The following is a 16,029-nucleotide window of genomic DNA, read 5'->3' as shown; positions in this document are numbered from 1 at the left end:
CTCTACTGCTCAAGACACTGTGCTTGGGCAGCATGAGACCCACCTCACAGGACAGGGCGAGGAACGCACCTGTGCGCAGAGGGTGGTCACGGGGTCCCAGCACAGTCTGTTTTCCGTGGCCCGTCTCACATCTGCCGAGCACGAGCACCTTTTTCGGATAACTGGTTTTGTTTTACTTTGGAATAACTTTTGAAAATCTTCTCGAGATGCCCCCTCAGCCTGTTTTCTGAGGGCAGTCCCAGGGCGAACAGGCTCAGAGCCTGAGTCTTGGGACTCAGGACTTTGGGAAAGCGGCTCTCCCCCTCCCGGCAGGGGCGTCAAATAATAAGATGGGAAAAGGCTCGACCCCATCCTTCAGTGGGACAGGATGGGTGAGTCACACAGGCTTCCTGAGGCCCTGCGTCCAGCCCAGCGGGGCACAGCGGCTCTGGGCACGGCCTGTGAAGCAGGAAGGAGGCTGGGGTTCCGGGCTGGCCTGGGGGGTGCACTGTCCCGCTCTTGGCCCCTGCTCAGCACTCTCATTTTGGCCTCTTCTGTCATCGCTTTGTTATTTCCCTGATCACCTCGTACCAAAGCCTCCTTGTCCACACTGGCAGGGATGATGGTGCCACGTCGCACCCACCTTGTGGGATGGACAGCATGTCCCATGTCACATCCACCTTGGGGACGATTTAGAGAAACCGTTCACTCACCCCAGGTTCCCTGCTGGGCAGTCCCTGGTCCTCTGGGCTGTGACTCACTATTCCCTCTCTTTTCTCTGTCCCTCTTCTTGGCCAGCGGGAACCTGGACAAACAGACGGGCAAAGGCAGCACGGCCCTGCACTACTGCTGCCTGACGGACAACGCCGAGTGCCTCAAGCTCCTCCTGCGGGGCAAGGCCTCCATCGAGATAGGTGAGCGCGCAGGGTCCGGCCGCCCTCTGGCCTCCACGCGCCGTCTGCGGTTCCCACGCTGCTGTGGGGACAGTGCCCACCCTTTGCGCTCCTGTTAGAGCTGAGGAGAAAGGAAACCACCTCTGATGAGGAAGGGCTATCCCTGCCTGTTCTGCAAGGCTGACATGGTCTCCGTATTGATTGGCAGTATTCACCCATCTGTCACTCAGACTTTGGGTGCATGTACAGGTATTTTACAGATAGGCAAAGGATGGGCCTTGCAGCTATCGCTGATGCTGGGTGAATTTGGACAAGGTTAGGGAATTTTGACGTCCTGTTCACAAACTCTGAGCCTTCTCACCCCCGCCTGAGACCAGACTTAGTCCCTTCCCTGGCTCTGGGTTTAGATGGCTCACTGGATAGAGATGCCATCCATTGTCCCCTCGCCCCAACCACCCTAATTCTTACTCAGCCTGCCTTCCTTCCTCCCTCTGTCGAGGGACCTGGATACGCTGACAGCCAAGGCACGGTTGTTATCATCTCATGAGGAAGTATTTTTTAAGAACTATTGAACAAAGAGGACTAAGAGTAGAAAAAAGGCATATATCTCCTTGAGGGCCATGCTTCTTATTTTAAAATAATAATCAGACCTCATTGACTGAGACTTATTTAGAAGAAAGTACAAAATTTCAAATTTATAGACTACTTAAAGATGTACAAGTTTATTACATTCGAATGCATGGAACTGGGTTAGCAGTGCTTTGGGTCAGAGATTTATGAGGAACTGCTTTATTCAACAGCTTACAGTTTGGGTATTGATTTTAATTATTTGACTGCTTTAAGAGTTTTATTTTCATGAATAGCTCCAACTTTGTTGTTTAAAATTTTACTTTCTATACTCACCTGCAGTTCTATACAATAAGAAGGCAAATTCAGCCCCAACTGGGTCAAACTAACTGCAGATTTCGTTAATCGGGTTCAGTTTAATTTAGTGCTGCTTTGCTGTGCCTTTTGTGAATTGCCCCTAGATGTCAGACCTTTGCTGGGTTTTGCTGTAATGCCTCCTTGCCTTGCCCTTGACTTTTAGCCAACGAGTCGGGAGAGACACCATTGGACATTGCCAAACGCCTCAAGCATGAGCACTGTGAGGAGCTGGTGAGTCTCCACACCACGTGGTCAGGGTGGCGGGGTGGGGGTCCCTTCTGGACAGTGAGCTGGGCCCATCCTCCTCAGCCAGTGTTGCTGAGCAGATCTCAGTGTCCTAGGTGGGACCAGCTAAGAATCAGCCTGGCTTGGAGAAAGCACAGTGGGGAGTCTTTACAGAGGAGGTGGCCGCCCCTCGTAGTGAGACGTGGAACATGGTCGGTATTTGCTGGTTGGACATGTTGATGACAGTGCTGGCGTTGTCTGGGCAACTGGAGCAGAGGCCCGAGGCCGGCCACACTGCTTGTTCTCTGGCATCTGTAAGCTCTTCGCAGGTTACTTTGCAGCATCCCAAGGCTGGCTTCCTTACTGTGTTCACACCCACCAAATGGTGGGTGTTGTTCTGCGCCATCTTTTCCTTTCCTGCTCTGGAAGAAGAGGCAGTGTGGACAGTGGGAAGAGCCCACCAGGTCAGGTGGCCCTGGGCGTGCAGTGGGCTCCACCTCTGCGCCTGGGGGAGGACACGCATGCTCCCCAGGCTGCTCCGCATCTGTGAAGCGGAGTCGGGTGTGCCAGTGTGCGGGGTGGTGGTGAGAGTTACTGCTGAACTCGGTATTGGCACACAGCGAGTGCTCCCTAAACAGAGCCAGCAATAAAGGCCGTGCAAGTGTGAGATAAGTAGCAGGTGCTGTTTCTATGCACTGTGTATCCATTACCTCATTTAATCTTTATAACTACCTTATGACATCGTTTCTACAGATATCCCCATTTTACAGATAAGGAAACAGGCACCTTAACATGAAGTAACTTGCCCAAGGTCACACATCCACCACCTGGCTATGGGGAAGAATTAAGCCCTAAGTCCTAAGACACCCATTGTGTGTAATGAATTAACATCTCTTCTGTGCACCTAGAGTGGAACTAGCTAGCCACCTACCTGAGAGAATTGAGAAAATAGTCGTTCAGATCATTTTCTGCAGGACTTAGTCCTTTCATACTGGTGGAAAAGGCTGGGTTAACAGTGAATGAACACGTTCGTTCTCCCAAGATTGAGCTTGCCCTCGCATGTAGTGTTGATACCTGCAGGCTGGTCATCATCCTTTAGATCTCTTATATCCCTTGCCTGTGTACAGCACTTTACAATTTACAAAGCCCTCGCCGGGAGTTACCAGGTTTGAGTTTCAGGGTTACTCTATGAATCAGGTAGAGGGAGAGGAATTAACCTGACACCCGGAGATTTCAGTGAGTTTGCCTTGGCTCGAAGGCAGGCTCCCTGCCCTGGCCCCTCTCCCTGTGCTGCCTGTTGGCCGTCTGTGTGGACACCGTGGTTGGTGCCCGCTCCACGTGGCTGTGTGAGCAGCAGCGCTGACCACCCGTTTGTTCCCTCAGCTGACCCAAGCCTTATCCGGAAGGTTTAATTCTCATGTCCACGTTGAATATGAGTGGCGGTTGCTCCATGAAGACCTGGATGAAAGTGATGATGACATGGATGAGAAATTGCAGGTCTGTACCCGGTGACCACACATTGACAGGGTTTGATAAGCTTCATTCAGAGCAAGGTGGGTCCAAGCTTGTAATTAAGGCAGAAAGCAGTCTTGTGGAAAATAGAGCTTACTTTTTGCTTTCATTGATCTCTGTAGGTTTTTGGTTTTACCCTTCCCGGGACTACCTGCTGGCTTCCAGCTCCTGCACATGTTAATTTAAAGGGATGGCTAATTATGTACTCACAGGCAGCTGCTCCCCTTTTGCTACGAAAGAAAATTTGGGACGGCCTTTGAGTCCAGTGACTTTTAGAGGAAGGTCACTCGCTATGGGATCGTGGTATAAGGAGCCACGTTGCCCTGGTTGATCTTAAGAACTTCAGCTGAAAGCATTGAGCAGCCCTTCGCGCTCACTGGGTCCAACCCCTTCCTTTGTCAGATGGGGACGTCGATGCCTCCAGAGAGATTGGCTCAGCCAGAGTGAAGCGACAGTTTAGAGATAGCCTGGGACTAGAACGAGGGTCCCACCTCCTGTCCAGCTCGCCTCTCACCACACTCACTGCCTCGCACACCTGGGGGGCCCAGGAAGGTCGCCGCTTTCACACGGGTCTCAGGGCTGAGAGTCAAACTCCAAGAGTGACTCCAGACCCCACTCTGAGCTGCAGCTTGTTCCCTGTCCCCGTCAGCAGCATGCCTGGAACGTGTTCCTTGTTGAAGTTAGTGGGAAAGGCCACATTAAACACTTGTGTGGTTTAAACTGCTTAAATTTTTACTGTAGGACTTTAGAAAGACTATCTCAATGGCATTTCTGAACCCATTGGACTGTCCCTGCTCGTGGAGCAGTTAATGTCCATGCTTACTGTTTCTTAGGATACAGAGTAAGAAATTACTTTAGAGTTAACTACAAAACAGTGTCAAAGTGAGAAGAGCTGACTAATTTCATACTTACCTGCCTTATGAAAAGAAAGCTTGAAACCACCTGCCCCAGCGTGCCTGTTCATCAAAGGGGTGTGCGTCACCTTCCGTTTTATGAGCAAGTGATAAAGCAGGTAGCAGAGTCCAAGTATAAGTACAAGAGCAGGGGCTCTGGCGTCTGGCGTCCTCACTCGCCCACCCCCCTCCCTTGACTTCCAGCAGAGAGTGGCCGGTGTGGTTTGTTGGAATTCAGAAGGGCGTGTGAAGAGCCACTGGCTGCTGCGTTCTGCACACCTGAGCTGGGTGTGAGTGTGATGTGGCCAGAACCTAGAATAGGTGGGTGGTCCCGTGAGGGGGAGGAGGGATGCCACAGCTGAGACTGAGCTGTGGCAGCCCCCTGCTAAGCACCTGGCTCTGCTCTGGAGAAGCAGTTAAAGTTATAGCCGTTTATCAGATGAGAATGTAGGCATGTGGGTCAGCAAGGTGAAGTGATTTGCTCGAGATCGTAACTAGCATAATGAAGCTGACGTTTGCTATATGAGTTAGATGTAAGTTACCTGAGCCTCCATTCCATGGGTCCAGTTCCAGTGAAGCACGTGACTTTCAGGTAGAGCAGGGGTGGACAAAGTCTTAAAGGGCCAGATGGTAAAATTTTTAGACTCATGAGCCTAAGGTATCACAGTCCTTGTTGTACTCACACAGCTCTGCCAGGATGGCTCAAAAGCAGCCATGGATAGTATGTAAATGATGGGGTATGGCTGTGTTCCAAGAAAACTTTGTTTATAAAAACAGGTGGCAGCCCACAGGCCACCATTTGCTAACCCTCATTTGGAAGAACCTTGGGAGTTTCTGTTCATATGGGAAGAAAGCATTATCTCTGCTGAATTAGCTGTATAATGTTGGAGAGTGATAGCAGGTGGGTGGCCAGAGCCAGCTGTGCTGTGGTGTGACATAAGAAAGCATGTTTAGGAAGGGGAACTTCAGGGAAAATGCAGAGCCAGGTTGAGGTGACTCTGGCTAGTAAGATGAAACAGCTTATTTTAAATCCTTCACAGAATGGAGAATTATAGTCTGTAAATTACGGCTTTTTTTGTTGGGCGGTGGTTTTCAATTACAAGACACAAGACGTTTTAAATCTTGTAGCTCTCATGCAACAGTCAAGAGCTCAGATGGTACCGTGCCAAGCAGAAGTGAATGTTAGCACCAAGAGCCACGTCTGCATCTCACACACCTCTGCTCTGACATTCCTCTGCAGCCCAGCCCCAACCGGCGGGAAGACCGGCCTGTCAGCTTCTACCAGCTGGGGTCCAGCCAGCTTCAGTCTAACACTGCGTCTTTGGCAAGAGATGTCGCAAACCTTGCCAAGGACAAGCAGAGGAGTTTCATGCCCAGCATCTTGCAGAATGAGACCTATGGAGCCATCCTAAGCGGCAGCCCACCTCCCACCCAGCCTGCAGCCCCCAGCACCACCAGTGCCCCCCCACTACCCCCACGGAACATCGGCAAAGGTATGAGAATGTTAGCGGTCCCCTGTGAATGCAGAGGGTCTTGTTTTGCTTTGTGCTTTGGAAGTTTGAAGCTGCTTTGCCCCCAGCTAGGTGACATTTGGGCTCTTTTGTTTCGCAGTTATTTTCTGTTTGCTTCCTAAAGGGATTCCATCATTCTCATGACGCCAGATGGTGGTAGAGTCTCATGACTGGATTCTTATTCCTGGCAGAGGTGTGGCATCTGCGTGCTTGGGTAGTGTGGGGACTCCCCCAGGGCAGGCCAGGGTGCACGGTGGGCTGCTGGGGCTGGGAGCTTCTCTCCTGCAGATCTCCTCTGCATTCCTTTCTCTGCTTTTCTCTACTCGCTCCCCCCACCCCATGCCTTTGTTTTTGCCTTTTTTATTTCTCCTCTGCCTGCACCTGGGCCAGCTTGTGGCACCTGCGATTGTTTCTTATCCCTGATCCCTGTGAAATGAAGGATAAAAAGATACTAATTTGGGGAACAGTGCTCACCCTGATTGTAAAATACAAAGCTGGCCCTGTGGATCCTACCGTAAGGGCAAAGAGCTGTCCTCACCTCAGCTGCTCTGTCAGCACAGCGAGTTTGACGCAACAGGTGATATTTTTGATTTTTATAAATACGGAAACTGAAGCTTCCAAAAGGCTGAATGATTTGTCCAGTCCTGAAGACCAGCTGGCCACTGTGCTTGCTGAAGCAGGTCCAGCAAGCGACTGGCTCGGCTCTGGAGCTGCCAGCCGTGGCCCTCAGGGTTTCCCGTGTGAAGGAGGGGCTGCTCCAGCTTTGTTGAGGGGTGGCCTGGGAAGGACGAGAGCCTCCAAGAGCATGGTGTCCAGGCACTGTGGCTGCTGCAGCTGCTGTCCTTGTCGTGCTTATGCAGTAGCTGGTAGCCGGGAGGGGAGGGCAGGTGAGTGATGACAGTGGTGGCCGGGAGACCTGGCTTGAGCGGGGCGCTGACAGCTGCAGCCATCTTGCTGCACGTGTGCCTGGCAGTGTGGCTGGGCCCCGTCTTCCCCTGTCGTCCTGGGTGTCTCAAAGACCCTCCCACACAGCTCCGCGCTGGTCCCCTTAGGGAGGCCCGAGAAGTGATGGTAAACCTGTCGCTGAATCACACACCCCAGGAGCAAACCCGCAAGGGCAGGCCCAGAAACCAGCTCACTCACTGCCCCCACACACCCCGCACCCCAGACAGTGTCAGCCTTCTGCTGGACGAGAATGTCCCTGAGCAAGGAGGCAGCTGCAAGATCAAGTCCCACAGCTGCCGCCTGCTCCCTGCCACCCTCCTCCTCCTCCTCCTGAGTCCTGTAGATGGGCGTTAATTCTGTTAGGCCCACGGTCAGACTGGTTTGGTCATCTTCATTCCCAGTATTGGCTTTTACTGACTGTGTTTGTCACGTGAGGAGGGATTTTATTTTGCTCCGTTGGTTGGGTCACGGAAAAGGCATGGTTAGCTTTTCATCTTCGTTTCTTGGTTTCCTGAACGAAGTCTTAGAATTGGAGGGTTTTGATTTTTTTTTTTTCCTTTTCTCTTTTGCCATTCTTCCTTCTAGCGTCAGGTCTTCCTCCAAAGATGTATTAATAGATAGTACCTCTTACCTGCTGACCCCCACCCACCTCCCCCCGCTCCCGTCTGGCCTACTCGTGGTCTAGGATGGAATTCCCATGCCGCCAGCCTTGCATTTTGCGGCAGACCTTGCTCGCTGGGGGAGAGTGCGAAGGCTTCCTCTGGACCCTGTGGCCTGGCCCTGGGAGGGTGCGGGCCCCTCTCATTCCCAGGCCCAGCCTCTGACACGCAGTCGCACCCTGCACCTGGGACCCGTGTACCTGAGCTTGGAGCTTTGTGAGGTAGAGGAAGGACTTGTGACTGGGGAAATGCTGTCTCTCTTGTGGGTCACCTAAACCTACCTGGTGTCATCTGCCCTTCTCTGCACCGGCTCGGGCTGGGAATGGGGTGCTGCTCCTGGCGTGGCAGTGACAGCCACGGGGAGGGCTCAGTGGAAGGACAGAGATGAGCAGCGGCTCCATAAGCCCCGGTGCAATGCTCGGGGGAGATTATTGTGGCTATTTATTTCTATCTTCAAACAATATTTGTATTTGAGTAGTAAAATCAAGAACTTTTAAATTTCACAGTCAAATTGAGAAAACCAGCTGGGAATATTCCCTGAAGCATGTCTGGTTTAGGGTGTATCAGTATCTGTCTTCCAGATACCACAGACAAGGATTAAAAAGTTCATCCTGTTTACTATTCTAGAAGGGTCATAGTGACCATTTCACAAGGGAGAGGATCAATAACGCAGTGTTTTGTTTCTGTTTTTGTTCTGTGTGTGTGCATGCGTGTGCGTGCATGCGTGTGCGTGCATGCGTGTGGGTTTAGTTCAGACAGCCTCCTCAGCTAACACCCTGTGGAAGACAAACTCTGTAAGTGTGGACGGTGGAAGCCGGCAGCGATCTTCGTCAGATCCGCCAGCTGTCCATCCACCGCTGCCCCCTCTTCGAGTGACATCTACCAGTACGTTTTTTTCTTTTTCCTTCCTTGCCCGTGGGCTTTGTAGATCTGGATGGCAGGGGGGCGTCCTCAGCAGCCACACCGGGAGAGAGCCACGGGGCTGCACACTTGGCATAGACACATGCCGGCTGCCCGGCGCTGTGTGGCCACCTGTGGCTTCAGACTCCCATCTGTCCCCCGACCGCACCCCAAGGTGGCTCCCTCATTCCCTTCCTCTGTCTTCTAAAGGATTTTAGCAGCATTTCCTCCTTTACGCACTACCCTGGAGTCTCCTTTTCCTTTGGCCATTGGTGATTTTCAGTACTTGGGGACAGTCCTTTGGTTCATAATCTAGCATGTGTTTTTTTCAGTGTCAACAGGTGGTTGAAAGTCTCCAAAACCTTGGGTAGGGAAGCTGCAAGAGGAGGTTTTTAGGAAGAGGTTTTTCTCCAAAGCGCAGAGGCAGGGTGTCTTTTTTTTTTTATTAGGAGTGGAAAAAGCCCAGGATGCTGCCCTGTCTCCTGCTGCATCAGCTCCAGGGGAGGAGCCCAGCATCTCAGGGCTTTCATGGCTTCCAGAGCACGAGCATTCCTAGGGCGAGCTGGTTGTGGCTTCCTCAGAATAAGTTAAAATAGAAAGCAGCGTGGCCCGGGCCCAGGGAGCACGGTATGCGCACGGTGACAACCAGGGATGCTGCGCTGGCAGGTCTTCGAGGCTGGCCACGTGGAACAGCCAGGGGGTGCACAGCGGGCCAGAGCCCACTTTTCTGCCTCTCTGTCTTATGTCCCTGGGTCTGGATTTGTGTGCTAGAATCTGCCTTTTGACTTTTCCTTTAAAATGGAAAAAGGAAAGAAGAATAAAAAAAAAAAAGAAAGACTCTAACTGGATCCCTTCATTTCCCGCACCCCAGTTCCCCCCTGGCAGCCGTCCCAGGTGCGTGTTAGGTCCCGTCCTGAGGCAGATTGCCACTTCTAACAGGGACACAGGATGATAACCAGACACTCAGAAAGGGCTTCAATGCTCATCGGAGAGGGGAGAGACTGGGGGAAGAGGCTTGGCCTTGCTCTGGTTCTTACCAGCTCTGTCACCCTGGGTGAGGTCCCCTCACCTCTTGGAGCCTCAGTGCCTCACCTTGCAACGGGAATGGCAATAAACCTCTTTGCCCGGCGCACTTCACAGATTGTGGGGCCTTTACTAAGTCAGCTGCTCACAGCCTCTGCTTCCTCTGGCCACAGGTCAGCTGAGGGGAAAGAGCAGCCCTAGGAGGCCCCGGGCCCTGGGCAGAGGCAGCCCCGCCTGCGTCCTCTTAGGGCCGAGAGCAGAAGGCTGTGCCGGCTTCCCCACAGGGAATTCTGGCTGAGGAAGTACTCACTGGCTAATAGGAAAATCTTCACCGTGACTTTAGACTTGCAGCTTCCTTGTTAGTTTGGAAAGGACTCCCTGCCTGCTCCTCAATAATACGGTTTTCTGAAAATCAGCAAGGAAACAGCGGCAGGTTTTTTCCTTAGGAAATAGCAATAGAAAAAGGCCTCCAGGGAGAAGGCTGGAGGGGAAGCCCTGGGGCTGACCCCTGTGTTCTCTCATTTTCTCTCCGCAGATCCCCTGACGCCCACGCCGCCCCCTCCTGTAGCCAAGACGCCCAGTGTGATAGAAGCCTTGAGCCAGCCGAGCAAGCCCACCCAGCCCGTGGGCTCGCAGAGCAAGCCCCCACCTCTGCCCCCGCAGCCGCCCAGCCGCCTCCCTCAGAAGAAGCCTGCTCCCGGGTAAGCTGCTCCTGGCTGGGTGGCCCGTCCCCCTGCCTTGCTTGCAGGGAGCTTCCGGATGGCAGTGGCCCTACGACTCCACCTGCTGAGGTTGCCGTAGGAACACTTGCAATCCTGTGTTCCTGCTGCTGTAATGTGTGAGGCCAGGCGTCACCTAAACTAATTCGTCAGGTCTCAATTCATCAAGAATTTTTAAACTATAAAAAATTTCTTACAAACGTGTATCTTAAATCCACATAATGAATTTAGAACTGGGATTTTTTCAAGGTAAAGTCCTCAAGACATGGGACCCTCAAGGCTCTTTGCTGCTCACTGGCAAGGTCATCTGGAACACAGACCCTCTGCAGTGCGAGGTGTATGTTTCCTACAAACAGGGACCTTCTTCTACGCGAACGCACTTCCACCAGCAAAATCAGGAAATTAACATGGACGCCTTAGACCAAATTCAAATTTAGCCATTGGTCCAAATCATGCGTTTACTGCAGCGAGGTGCGGCGCACGCCTCTTCCTCTGGATCTTTACAGTGGGAAGCGGCGCGTTTTAGTGGAAATGGAACTCAGAGGCCAAGACCTGGGTGCTAGGGGGAGTGTCACTGCTCCCGGACAGGCCCTCTGAGTGGTCAGGACTTGCAAGTACACACACACACACACACACACACACACACATATGTGCATCAATACATTTACATAAACACACACCACTTACATTGCAAATCTTTCTGTGTCAAAATCCGCGCGTTCACGCTGTTGTCTCTGACTTCAGTTCTAGCAACAAACCACGCTAACACTGACAGACGTGAGGTGCAGCCAGTTTATCGTGCCCAGAGACGCTCAGGAATCCTGGTGGCGCAGGGGGCTTGTTCCTGCTCCACAGTATCTGGGCCCTTAGCTGAAAAGACCGAAAGGCTGGGGGTTCCACACAGGAGGTGGCGCGTCAGTGGGGACTGGTACCGTCGGAGGCTTCTGCCCTCCGCGCGTCCGGTGGTTGGCGCTGGGCTTCCTCACAGCATGGTGGCTGGGGCCAAGACAAGCCCCCAGACACAGGCCTAGCCCTGGAAACTGGCACAGCGATACTTGTGCCATCTGTTCCCAGTCAGACAGTGACGGAGCCTGGATGCTGCTGGGGACAGAGAGGGCTGTGGAGTGGCACAGGGAGTCAGACCCACCCCAGGAAGGGATTTGGGGCCAGTGTGTCACGGTCTCCATGGGGTTCGTTCTAATTTTCTCCTTTTCTGCACTTGCACCTTCCCTTCTGGGGGTGAGAATCCGGCTCCCGCATTTACCTACCTGATCGGTGCTGCTTTGCTGACGGACCTCCCGCCCCGCCTCCGCCGCGTCCTCTCCCTGCTCGGATCCGACTGCGGTTCCAGGACCGCCTCGGGCGCGCGAGCTCCGACCTCCCGCCACTTGATGCCCTCCTCACCCCATGTGGCTTGGACGCTGCTGTCAGGCCCCTCTCCCCGACGTGCCTCCGTGTTCCCCTCAGGTCGACTTGTCCCCACCCACACGATGGCCGCCTCTCCCCGCCGCTCTCTGCAGCGTGGGTGTTGCCGCCCAGACAACGGAGCCTCCGAGCGTGCAAACTACGGTCTTCAGTTCTGAGACATTTCGCTGATTTTTTTGTATTGCCTTAAGTTCTGGTTTTTTCCTGTTCTCTCTCTTAATATAATTCTTGCCCTTCAGAAGTCAGACCCCTTGGCCTTTCCTCTGAGTGTGTCGTCATTTCTCTTTTCGCTGGTGTCGCCTCACTGCTCTGACGGCCCCAGAGCCTCCGCGCTTCAACGCAGGGAAGGTGGCCCGCTGCCCACCCTGAGTTCAGGGCACGTGTTCCTGGCTGACCCCGGTCCCAAAGGTGGACCCAGACCCCGTCTGCCGTCTGACCCGCCATCTTCACATCCCGGGCCCAGGGTTCCTTCTGCAGGGGGAGAGGCGGTGGGCGGGAAGGCCCGCTGGGCGTTCACAGCCAGCTGACCGGCTGGGAGCGCCGCCCTGGGGCCAGGGAGTGTCCTCTGGCCCTCTGCTGCCTTCTCTTGTCCACTCCTGCTTTGTTGCTTGCCTGTTTTAAAGATCTGAGAGATTTTCTAGATTTTTGTCTTCCACTTCTTTTATTGAGTGTTTTTCATGCTTACTCTGATACAGTAACTCTCAAGTTAAATTCTTTTCATAGCAGCATCCTCTTTTTGTCTCATGAGACCATTTTCTCTTATCTCCCTGAGAACAGTAATGATGTGTGTTTGTTTTAGTTTTTGCTTTTCTGCATAGTGTGTTTCTTCCACATTGTCTTGATCTATATGTTAGAAGCGTCTCCCCACAAATCTGCTCCGGGTTCCTCTGTCCCTACTTCAGGGGAGGCGTTGGGAACTTGCAGACGCGTCCCACCACCCAGTGCTGCCAGTGCGGGCTCTCTGTGGCGTGGTCTGGTTGGGCCATTTGGTCGGGGAACTCCGCATTTGGGCCCTTTTTTCTTGGATAACTCGGGTTCTTTAGAGAATAGTCTTCTAGTCTCTTGTCTGAAGGATGTGAGTTTTCTGGGAGTTGAGTAGAGAAATACAGTTAAACTTTTGCTTAGTCCCTCTGCTTTTCAAGATACTCCCAACACCTGCACCTGGTATCCCCCAGTCCAGACACCCTCTGTTTTGCACTCTCCAAGCCTAGAAACTTCTGGTCTTTAGGAGGGTTGAGGGTAAGGCAGCGACCAGGCTATTCAGAGAAGGGGGGTATTCAGTAGCTCCTTAATCAGACATCAGACTAGTCCTTCTGTTGATCACTCTGCCTCGGCCCCACTTCAGCGCAGGGCAAACGGCAGCATTTTGGGTCTGCCTCGCTGCTGGCCTAGGGGCCCTTCCTGAGATCAGCTGACTGGACTGTGATCTTCCTCCCCTTTCCAGCTTCCAACATTTTGTTTCCTATTCTCTTTGTTCCTTTTGGTTTATTTTTTTAAAATCCTTTTCTTTGGGAGGAAGTAGAAGTAAATGTATTTTAATCTGCCACTTTGAACTGGAAGACTCCCAGAACTTTTAAAACGCTGCTTTGCAAGATAACTTTCTAAAATATAACACGCATATCTGTGCCTTCCTGTTCTTTAACAGCATATAGAAATGTAATTGGTTATTGAATTATCTTAATGAATATGCCCACACCTCTTATCAGCTTTCTTCCCTCTTCCCATACAACACCCTTGGATTTGCTCTTTCCAAGTTGCTGTTTTTCAGGAGATCAAGTCATGTGCTGAAGTTCTGGATAAGAAACAGCCCCCAGCAATCATAGGGAGCTCTGGGAACAGGGGGAGGGGTCTGTCAGTGCAGGTTTTGGGGTGCACTCTTTCTAGCCACTGAGGCCTCTCTGCTTTCCTGGCTCTCAGAGGAGTTCTAGCTGGGGCTACTGGATGAGTTTCCTCCTAGCACGGTCTTACCTGGTTTCAGATCACAGTGCAAGGGGAGGTTGGGCAGGACGGAGCAGGTGAGGTTAGAGTATGTCCAAGACAGATGAGGACGGGTGGAATCGTGTTGTCAGCGCCCAGTGGAGTTCTGTTTCTAAGGGAACACACTGGTGTGTCCTCTTTGTAAAGGAAGCAGCACCTCCCCACCCCCAGCAATAATCTTGTCCTTGGTATAAATCTGGGTTTCACACCTGCTTTCTTATGGCAGGAGTCGGCAGACACTGGCCCGCGGGCCAGACCCAGCCCACCTCCTGTTTGTTATGGCCCAAGAGAAAACAATGGCTTTTTTGTTTGTACATGACTGGGGAAAAAATCAAAACAATATTTTATGGCACATGAGAATTATGTGAAATTCACATTTTGGTGTCCACAGATACAGTTTTATTGGAACACAGCCGCTCTCGTCGGTGCATGCATTGTCTGTGGCTGCTCTTCACGCCACCATGGCCGGGTCGAATAGTTGTGACAGAGACTTTCTAACCTACAAAGCCTAAAAAATTCACTATCTGGCCCTTCAAAGAAAAGGTCTGCTGACTGCGGTCTCAGAGGCTGAGGCCTTCCCTGCGCGTGTTCTGTAGTTGGGGGTGACCTCGGGCCAGGAGGTGGCCGGGTCGGCATCATGATGTCTGCGGAGACAGTCACACCCAGAGACGTTGATGGGAATCAAATGGCGAGACCAGCTGTGTCTGTGGGGCCTTTATTTATGCTTTTTCGCTTTCTTGAATATACGAGCAAAGCCAATGTTAGGTTTTCTCCAGCCTCGTTCTGAGGCCGCAGCACCAAGGCCCAGGCGGGGTTCATTCGTGGCTGTGGAGGAAGAGTCCGAGCGTGCGGCGGGGAGAACGCCATCCCTGGCTTCCCTTCCTCCCCAGCCTTCCCCTTCCGCCTCTCCACCCCCCGCCCCCTTTGCTCACCACGACCCTGTTGTACATCCGGCACCCTGTGAGGTCCGGCAAGACCCACCAGGGAACTGGAGGCTCCTCTCTCGGCTCCTCCCAGACATGTGGCATTGTCCCTATTTCGAGAGTTGATGGACCTGGTGTCACTCAACACCTTTTGCAGATGGAAGTACCAACTCTCTGGAACACACTTACCCAGGTCGACCAGACAGCAGGTCTGAGTTTGATAGACCCCACCTGTCAGCCCTGAGAACCGCTCCCTTACCTGTGTGTTTCTACCCCGTGGCCTTGGAATGTGCTGAGCCTGTGGTCAGTCACATCCGGTCCCAGCAGCAGGGACCACAGAGGCACAGACCATGCTGTTCAGTGGTGCTCGGGCAGGTCCTGGCAGAGCCTTCTGGGCCTGAGATTAAGATCCGGCCCTTCCCTTTCACATGAAGGGACCAAGACCCAAGCAGGGAAGGGGCTGAGCAAATTGGGGCAGAGCCCGTGGCTAGTGCCCAGCTTCTAGCCCCGGACCCCGGTCCTTGGCTGCAGGCCCACATGGACAGCGTACCCTGGTTATAGGGTCAGGACCTCTCGTTCCTCCTTTTTTCATAAAGAAAGAGCTAGCTAAATGGCAGTTGAGGAAATCAGCTCACGTGCGTTCAGCGTGAACCCAGATGGTTCCCACACTGTAACAGGGTTGCGCTAGGGGCAGGTGACTGGGGTAGCAGTAAGTCTGTTTTTCCCTGTCTTCGTAGGGCTGACAAGCCGACTCCACTGATCAACAAAGGCCAACCGAGAGGACCTGGTAATTATTTAATTTGGGGCTGGGTTTGTTTCTGCTTAGCCTGTGGGGCTCGTGGGGGGATGTTGCCAGCCAGGTGGTCGGTGCAGAGGGAGGGCCCCCCTGCCCGCCCCAGCCTCTGGTACGCTGCTCCTGAGCAGCTTGCTGCTGGGCTCCTCATTCCCGTCCCCTCCTGCTGACGGGGTGGGCTGGGGAAGGCCCCAGGTGACAACCTGACTCACTTTGGGACTCTTACCCACCTTGCACGCCCTGTAAGGGCTGCATGCAAGGCAGAACATTCTCGGTTTTTAGGGGACTTTTCCCTCAACATCTGGGAAATCTGCTTTTAGATGAGACTCTGTGGCTTTTATATTTACTGTTTACATCTCATGTTTATGATTGATGGGACATCTTGTAAAGTTGCTTCATTTTTGCCCTAAAGCAGTGGACCTCTCTGGAACAGAAGCTCTGGGTCCTCTGTCCAACGCCGTGGTCCTGCAGCCCCCTGCACCCATGCCCAGGAAGTCGCAGGCAGTAAGTGGACGAGCCCCCTTTCCTGCCCCTCTGCTCTGGCCAGAAGGGCGCAGGGGAAACAGATCTTTCCCTCTCCCCCTGGTTGCAGCAGGACAGGGGTCTTCGTCCTGGTACCTGGCTGCCTGGGTCTAGGCCGCTGGTGGGCTTGGCTGTCTCACCACAGCTTCAGGACAAACCTGCCACGAGCACCAGGCCTGGCTGCTTGTTTCCCAGCTCTCCCCTTT

General features: G+C 53.0%; 1 protein-coding gene across 2 annotated transcripts in view; it reads left to right on the top strand.

Annotated features, from left to right (window-relative positions):
* ASAP2 (ArfGAP with SH3 domain, ankyrin repeat and PH domain 2) overlaps positions 1 to 16,029 on the top strand; it is a 193,468-nt gene that overhangs the window by 172,441 nt on the left and 4,998 nt on the right. Inside the window, exons 19-26 of one of the 2 annotated variants that reach the window (XM_012639955.1) lie at positions 778 to 893; positions 1,960 to 2,027; positions 3,405 to 3,518; positions 5,667 to 5,919; positions 8,292 to 8,426; positions 10,000 to 10,165; positions 15,246 to 15,295; positions 15,717 to 15,805. In XM_012639955.1, the coding sequence (XP_012495409.1) occupies positions 778 to 893; positions 1,960 to 2,027; positions 3,405 to 3,518; positions 5,667 to 5,919; positions 8,292 to 8,426; positions 10,000 to 10,165; positions 15,246 to 15,295; positions 15,717 to 15,805 (991 nt within the window). The remainder of the gene's footprint in view (positions 1 to 777; positions 894 to 1,959; positions 2,028 to 3,404; positions 3,519 to 5,666; positions 5,920 to 8,291; positions 8,427 to 9,999; positions 10,166 to 15,245; positions 15,296 to 15,716; positions 15,806 to 16,029) is intronic. The other variant, XM_012639956.1, reaches the window with a different exon arrangement.

The sequence above is a fragment of the Propithecus coquereli genome, unplaced genomic scaffold (genome assembly GCF_000956105.1).
Source record: "Propithecus coquereli isolate 6110/MARCELLA unplaced genomic scaffold, Pcoq_1.0 Scaffold145, whole genome shotgun sequence".
NCBI classification, from domain to species: domain Eukaryota; kingdom Metazoa; phylum Chordata; class Mammalia; order Primates; family Indriidae; genus Propithecus; species Propithecus coquereli.
Note: the sequence above shows the minus strand (reverse complement) of the source record. Positions and strands in the feature narration are given on the sequence as shown.